Source organism: Aptenodytes forsteri, unplaced genomic scaffold (genome assembly GCF_000699145.1).
Source record: "Aptenodytes forsteri isolate BGI_AS27 unplaced genomic scaffold, ASM69914v1 Scaffold257, whole genome shotgun sequence".
In the NCBI taxonomy this organism is placed as follows: Eukaryota; Metazoa; Chordata; class Aves; order Sphenisciformes; family Spheniscidae; genus Aptenodytes; species Aptenodytes forsteri.
In genome coordinates, this window is record NW_008795194.1 from 856614 (window position 1) to 864153 (window position 7540).

The window sequence follows — 7540 nt, forward strand, 5'->3', positions numbered from 1 at the left end:
TTGTGAGAAACAAACCTCCCCCCCCCCCCCAGTATTAGAATATTTTGTTCTAGATGAGTCATATTAAGAAAACTCAATCCCTGCAGAATCAGACCGGTATTGAAGAAACTAGCAGATTTGTACCAGTTCTGTCAGATGGAATAACACATAATATAAGAAACCACACTGTAAAGGGTAATGCCTTTTAGATCTTTTTGGAAGATGAATGTAGCGCATAAAAGAAAAAGCCAGTGGGTAAAATGAATCAGCTTACAAATAAAGATATTCTTTGCTACAAAGGCTGTAGGAAAAATCTGATAGCCATATTGGAGTTACTTTTGTCTGTCAGCAATGCATGTAATAGTGAAAAAACAACACTGGCAAAATGTCTCTCAGTTACTCCATTTGGAATTCGAAGCATACTTTAAGCTTCTGGGAGCAATGTGTATCCAATACTTAGGCCTTGTCCTAGTGGAGTGGTTGAATTATTTGAGCTGCCATGGCTGCAAAATTGCACGTGTCCCTTTTCTTGCAGCTTGTTGGTATGTTAATGAATCACTGGTTGTACAGATGCCCTCTATGTCTCAAGAATGTAAACAGGTGATGTTTAATCATGAGATAACAACCTGTGCTTACACAGATGTGACTCTCCTTTTCCTCTAGTAAGTGTAAGATAAAAAGCAAGGTCCAACGTTGGTACTTCTGTGGAAGGAAACTGCTTTTTAACCAACTTTTTCAGAATTCATTAAGCTTGTCCTTTGACCATAATCTCCTTTTTTGAAATAAATATCTACAGTTTATCTGCTGCAGCTGTTATGCAGTGCTTGTCCCAGGGAGTGGCTACTGTTATGTCATTCCTCAATAATTTATAAATTACTGATTCTTTTTAAATGTTTCTCTCTCTCCTTTTTTTTTTCTTTTTTTTGGGGGGCGGGATTTTTTGGTCCAAAAGATTATGTTTGAACGTTTGAAAATCATACATACCAACATCAGTAGCTTCTAGAACTACAGTTTGCACAAGCACAAATATAATTCTAATCTATGAATCAGCATTGGTACACTTTTGCTAAATTCTTGTTTAACTTTGTTAGGTACAAGAAAACTCACCGGGGCATAGAGCTGGATTGGAGCCATTTTTTGATTTTATCGTGTCCATTAACGGTTCAAGACTGGTAAGTGTGTTGCTATTTTATAACTCTGAATATAAACAATGTGTTGAGAATCTTATTTTTATAGGTAAACCAATGCATTTGTTTTATTTAAATGTATATTAAGTATTTCTCCTTAGTTTAAAATGAGAAGGCCAAACTGCATCAGAAATTAGTTTCCTTCACGCTGTAGTTATAATTCTACATCCTTATTCTGGAGAATAAGGATGCAGACAGACAGACATGCTCTCTGCAGACATCTGTGCCAGCGGAAGATAGTACTACGTACTGATCCACCGCTAGCTGCTTGTGTTAGTGCCCCATAATTCTGTCTGTAAAACTGCTTGTGTGAGAACTTGCAAACTCATTCAGACAAAACAGGTTGATTGAAAGAGCTGTTGTCAAAGCTGTTAGCTGGGCAGGAATCGTGGGAGAAAGTTTTCAAGCAGAGCTGTCGTGAGACGACAAACCATCATAGCAGTGGAAAAGAACAGCTGGGGGTAAGCTCTTCCACCAGTACGGCTGGATTCAAGAAAGCCTCCGAAAAGCTGCAAGGCGCATTGTGCTTTCATGTTTGGAAAGCATGACCTGTTACTGTGAAATCCCAGGTTTTCGCCAGAGTTGTATTCTAGAATTGTGAAGGGGCTGGAAACTTGTTATAAAATAGCTGTAGATACATATTCTGATAATGCACAGTGTTTATAGGACCTTTGAAATACAAAAGTGGTGCTATAGAACTGGATGCTTGCTGCGTTAAACACTAAACCAAGCTCTTGTTTGCATATTCGCAGAATAAAGACAATGACACTCTCAAGGACCTGTTGAAAGCAAATGTTGAAAAACCTGTAAAAATGTTAGTATACAGTAGCAAAACACTGGAACTGAGAGAAACGTCAGTGACCCCCAGCAACATGTGGGGTGGACAGGGCCTGCTGGGCGTGAGCATTCGTTTCTGCAGCTTTGATGGGGCCAATGAAAATGTATGGCATGTTTTGGTACGTATGGACTTCCAAGTATTTTTTTTACTGTTGCTTACTGTTAAACTTTTTATCTTTTTACTGAAAAGTAACTTGCCAGGGGGTACACAAGCCATGATATCAAATTGGTCTGTTTTCTCTTCATTGATATTGGGTTTGGAAAGACTTTTGAACTAGAATGTATGTGTGTGAGTTTATTATCAAATCTTGTATTTAAAATCAGTGGTATTGTACAATACTCAAAGCTCCTTGCAATGGTATCAGAAGAGACTGTCATCTAGCCACTGTTTCACTAGTTCAGTGACTGTTCTACTAATTGTGTTGAAAACTTGACCAGTTTGTCTGACTCAAAACTTGGGTGAAGTGCACATCTAACTGTTCTGCTACACCCTGACAGTTATGTAGTGTTTTGTAACTTTCTATCTTAAAACTAGGAAGTAGAACCAAATTCTCCTGCTGCATTAGCTGGACTTAGACCTCATAGTGACTATATCATTGGAGCAGATACCGTCATGAATGAGGTAAGTATATAAAAAGTAAGATTTTTTTTTTTTTTGTTAGCTAAAAAAAAGTTGTACCAGGGCAGTTTGAAACATCCCCAGTTCTGTCTCTGTTCAGTGCTAATGGAAGTAAGTTAATGCGAAGAGGAAGGAGCTCTGGCATGGTGCCTCTTCTTTGTGCTTAAATGCAGTTCTGGAAATAAAAACTGCTCTTAAATATCTTCATGAAGTCATACAGAAACTTTTTTGTACTCTAATATTAGTATTTCAAATAGCAGATTTGAAGTCTGGGTTGTGCCACATGTCTTCTGAGTTGCACTAGCAAAGCACATTTTAAAGTTGGCCTTGTGATAAAACAGCAGCACTGCAACAACTGCAACATGTAGCAGTTACCAGGTTCTGTTACAGAAAGTTAGGACTAGGAAGATGATCATTCTAATGTCAGATGATAATATAAGGACAAGAAAGCCCTTATATTGATTTTTATCCTCTTGCAGTCTGAAGATCTCTTTTCCCTTATTGAAACACATGAAGCGAAGCCATTAAAACTTTATGTGTACAACACAGACACAGATAATTGTCGGGAAGTGGTGATTACTCCAAATTCTGCCTGGGGTGGAGAAGGCAGGTAAGGAGACAATATGTTACAGGGGGACAGGATGACTTTCTTACAGCACTAGCCTAAAAGCTGCTTGCTTAAGTTTTCTACAAAGACAGGAAAAGTGGTGTTACATCCAAGGCATTTCTGCTATAATAAATTATATATTTGCTTGGAATTCAGATGTAGTTACTAATGGGGGGGTGTGTATTTATACCGTAAATTAGCTAGTGCAAAAATGCACAAAGTGCAACAGTTGGTTTCTGCATTAGGCTTCAAATAGTCATTAGGCTGTAGTATATTCTTAAAGTATTGCGCAGTAGCCAGAACAGAGGACTGCAAATAACTGTGAGTTGAATTCCAACCTATATACCTGATATAGCTGCTTGGTTTAAATAACAATGAAATTTATTTTGTGCTAAATGTTTATTGCTAAAAGCTACAGAATTTGCTTTCAGTTGTCTTGTATTGATTATTTCTCCATAGAAAATGAGGCAACATTTTGGGGGGAGGGGAAAGTTGTACAGAACCTATCTTGAAACTTGTTGGCGTCTTGAGTCATTCATGTGTTGCTTGCTCTGGAGTCTGTAGTTGTAAAGTCACTTCACTGACTTTTAAGTGTTCATATTTTAAAAGCCTAGGATGTGGCATTGGTTATGGATATTTGCATAGGATACCTACACGCCCATTTGAAGAGGGAAAGAAAATTTCTCTCCCAGGACAGTTGCCTAGCGCATCTCTCAGTCCCCTCAAAGATGGCTTCACAGAGGTAAGTTGTAGTCACTTTTTTGGCTTGGTAAAAATGGATTATGATGTTACATTGCTTTTCTGCTTCTATTAGTTCGTGTGGAAACAAACCCTAATGATGTAACTTTCTTTTTTTCCTTTCAATAAGGTTCAGCTGTCATCAGTTAATCCCTCAGCCACGTTACCCCCCGGGTCAGCAGGCCTTGAACAGAGTCTTTCAGGACTTTCTATTAGTTCACCCTCAACTACTGTCAGTAACGTTCTCAGTACAGGTTAGTATGGAAGTAACTGACTTCTGAAACACATGGGTTTTCTGACTTTCTTGCATTCACAGATATTTCTGTCAATTTAATAGAAGGCAGAAGAGAGAATAAAATTTTCTCTTCCCCAAACTTTTCTCAACAACAAAAGCTAGAGTACTGTAATTGTGCTCTACTGGCTCACAAAATAATTGCAAGCAACTTCTGTCAGAAATACGATGCGTGTTATTTAGAATACTATCTTTCTTCATCAACATTTTATGGTTAAGGCAAATAGTAATTCTCCTGTAAGCAATTATTTATTTGTACTCCTTGAGGAAGGGAACTGAAGTGTTGTATGCTTAAAATTAATGTTGTTTTCCTGTATACTCCACCAGGTATTCCAACAGTTCCATTATTACCACCACAAGTCAGTCAGTCCCTTACCTCTGTGCCACCAGTTAACCCAGCAACTACATTACCAGGTGAGTAGGTAAAATTTCTTAAAACATTTCTGAAACAAAAATCTTAAGGGAGCAAGGGAAGAGAGCTGTCTTTTCCACTGCTTTTTGGGGGGCAGGAGGGTATAACTTCATACAACTTACACATTTCATGGTAAAGATCTCTATACAACCTCTGCAATGTTAAGAATTTTTTTTTTTAAGAGTATGTGCACAGCCTGTCTGTAACACAGAGGACTCAGTTGGCAACAAAGTTTACAATCATTTACCTTTTAGGGCCCCCTGCACAACAGATGCAGCATTCAGAATTTCTCAGGAAGGTATTAGGTTTGCTATTTGCAGCATTTCTTGAGTTGATATGTTGTTACTTTCCATAGCTCATAAATTGTATGTTGCAAAATACTTTTGCAAATAGCTTCAGTTTCCAGTTTGTCCTTTGCACTCAGACATTATGGCAAAAGAAAGATCTGAGAAGGCACATCTTGCCTATTTTTCCATGCTTTACACCCATAAAACCTCCATTTTAGGAAACTGCATTTTAATACTCAGCTTGATCATTCTTCCTAGTATAAATAGAGGGCTAATAATATAGAACTGTATGTTGCAGTTACTGTTTCTGAATTATTTAGTAATGTAAACTGGTATAACAAAAGTAAGAGTCTGTCTACAAAGTGATGTGCATTATTTCCTGATAATAATGAACATTTCAAGCACTAGTATTCCAGAATTATTCACAGTGGGTAAGATGAGGATTGTATAGGATTTTGCCGTGTAATTGGTGCAGTGGTACAGGACTCAATCATGCATTCCAAAACACTGTGAAGGAGTTGTATTTTGTTTTGTATGCTATGAGACAAGTAGATAAAGATGTGTCCAGAAGCTTTAAGTAATGCTTGAAGGTATGCTGTCTAACATAGAAAAAATGTGTAGTAGAGCTAAGTGCATGCAAACAAGGGCAGAGAACTTTAATCTTGTACTGCTTAGAGAAAATAACAAACTACTAAGAAGTTCAGCTTCTGTTAATGTCCTCTTCTTCCCCAGCCCCCCCTATCCACGCCTTCCCCAAAATCTGGAAATACGAATTATCCTTTCACCTTGTTCTCTGAATAGTATAATTGCTTTTTTTGAAAGCTATTGGAATATTTCTTGCAATTTGCATGGCCATACTAGTGAAATTGTAAGTATTAAATATACAGGAGGTTTAAAATTTGAGTGAATTTGTTTGAAGTTCAGCTTTTTTCAGATTTTAAAAAGAAGTTCAAACCAAAGTTGCTTGTAGCTGAGCTGAAAGCTCTTTGAGTCAGATTATGTCAGCCTTTGTGGCTAATGAATTCACAGGTAGGTAAAGATGACTGGTTTTTCATCAAAATCTGTGTACAGTGGCCTTGCTTTAAGACTTTTCTCCTCTCCATCTTATTACTGTAGTATCAACAGTGTATTTCAGAATTAGCCTTTTCTGAGCTAAACACAAAGTAGGAATAGAGCCCTTGTCCCAGAAATGCAGCCCTTCTAAAACGGGGAATTCAGGAGCGGAAAGATGTTCCATAGCAAACACAATGGTGGAAGGGTCTGTGTTATGTTCATCGTATGTTTCTCTTCTATTTTCAGTCCTTCCTGACTTTGAAAGTTACTTTGTCTTGCCTTTTCTATACATTTTTGTGTTTAACTCTAGTTATGAACTAAGTGGAAAAGAGTAATAATAAAGTAATCAATATTAGAGATCAGAAATACTATGTATTTCATCCTATTATTATCTTCTGCCATTCAAATTAGGAATGGAGGGCTTCTGGTACAGTGCTGTGGTGAAATAACTACCTTTGTTAAAAGCTGAACTTGGAATGCAAACCTACTAATTCCTTGAAATAAGATTCTGCTTTCCTCAGAAAAATCTGAAAGGTTGGGATTATGTATTTGCTAGCCCAGACTTCCTGCAATAGGTATCTGTTTTCACTGTGCAGCTTAAAAGCTGAAACTCAGGTGAATTTGCATTCTTATATGTAAAAATGATAATCAAGATGTAAAGCAATATAAAATAACTTTAAATGATCAATATGATCTCAGAAACAGTTAGAAAAAAAACAATTTTAAGTTTTCAGCTATAACTTTTCCACTCTTCTCTTAGGTCTGATGCCATTACCAGCAGGGCTTCCCAACCTGACTGATCTGTCCAAACTTAATTTACCTGCACCACACATCGTTCCAGAAATCATACAGCCTGGTATGTGCTTCTGCAAACTGAAACACTGTAATAGCGCGTCTCTCCTTGATGATCCTTGGCACTCATTTAGAGCCATCTGGCAGAGTCCTGAAGAGGATAAAAAAGTTTTCCTGAGATGGGAGTTGACAGTAGTGCCCAGCTTAGGTAGACAAGGAATATGTCTTTAGATAAACTAATTCTAAACCTGTGTCTGTATTTAGTTGTTTCATCTTGTATTACTTGATGTATGATTGCAAAAGAGATTGTGCCAAGAATGAAAGTATATGGTTTTATGGGTAGAAGAAAATATGAGGTGTTTCCTTGTATGCTAGATGAGGAGATCGAAGCACCCTGATTGAATGCCAGAAGTATGAACTAATACTAGATTTATGGTTTTGAATAAAACAAAACTGCTGAGGGTGCACATGGAGCAAGCAAAAAGAAATTGGAAGCTTACACGGAATAAGGTTCTAGTTAACTTCTTGTTTCTGGCAGTTTCAGTGAAAGCCAGAAAAATCTAATCGTCAGTATTAATGCATTAAATACCTAGTCATAGAATCATAGAATAGTTTGGGTTGGAAGGGACCTCTAAAGGTCATCTAGTCCAACCCCCCTGCCGTGGGCAGGGACATCTTCAACTAGATCAGGTTGCTCAGAGCCCCGTCCAACCTGACCTTGAATGTTTCCAGGGATG

The 7540-nt window shown here is 37.7% G+C and overlaps 1 protein-coding gene across 1 annotated transcript in view; it reads left to right on the top strand.

Annotated features, from left to right (window-relative positions):
• Nucleotides 1–1075: 1075 nt before the first annotated feature.
• GORASP2 (golgi reassembly stacking protein 2) overlaps nucleotides 1076–7540 on the top strand; it is a 12625-nt gene continuing 6160 nt past the window's right edge. The window contains exons 1-8 of the mRNA XM_009278569.1: nucleotides 1076–1151; nucleotides 1919–2122; nucleotides 2539–2625; nucleotides 3102–3232; nucleotides 3839–3971; nucleotides 4098–4221; nucleotides 4587–4673; nucleotides 6772–6867. Of these exons, the coding sequence (XP_009276844.1) occupies nucleotides 1979–2122; nucleotides 2539–2625; nucleotides 3102–3232; nucleotides 3839–3971; nucleotides 4098–4221; nucleotides 4587–4673; nucleotides 6772–6867 (802 nt within the window). The 5' untranslated portion in view covers nucleotides 1076–1151; nucleotides 1919–1978. The remainder of the gene's footprint in view (nucleotides 1152–1918; nucleotides 2123–2538; nucleotides 2626–3101; nucleotides 3233–3838; nucleotides 3972–4097; nucleotides 4222–4586; nucleotides 4674–6771; nucleotides 6868–7540) is intronic.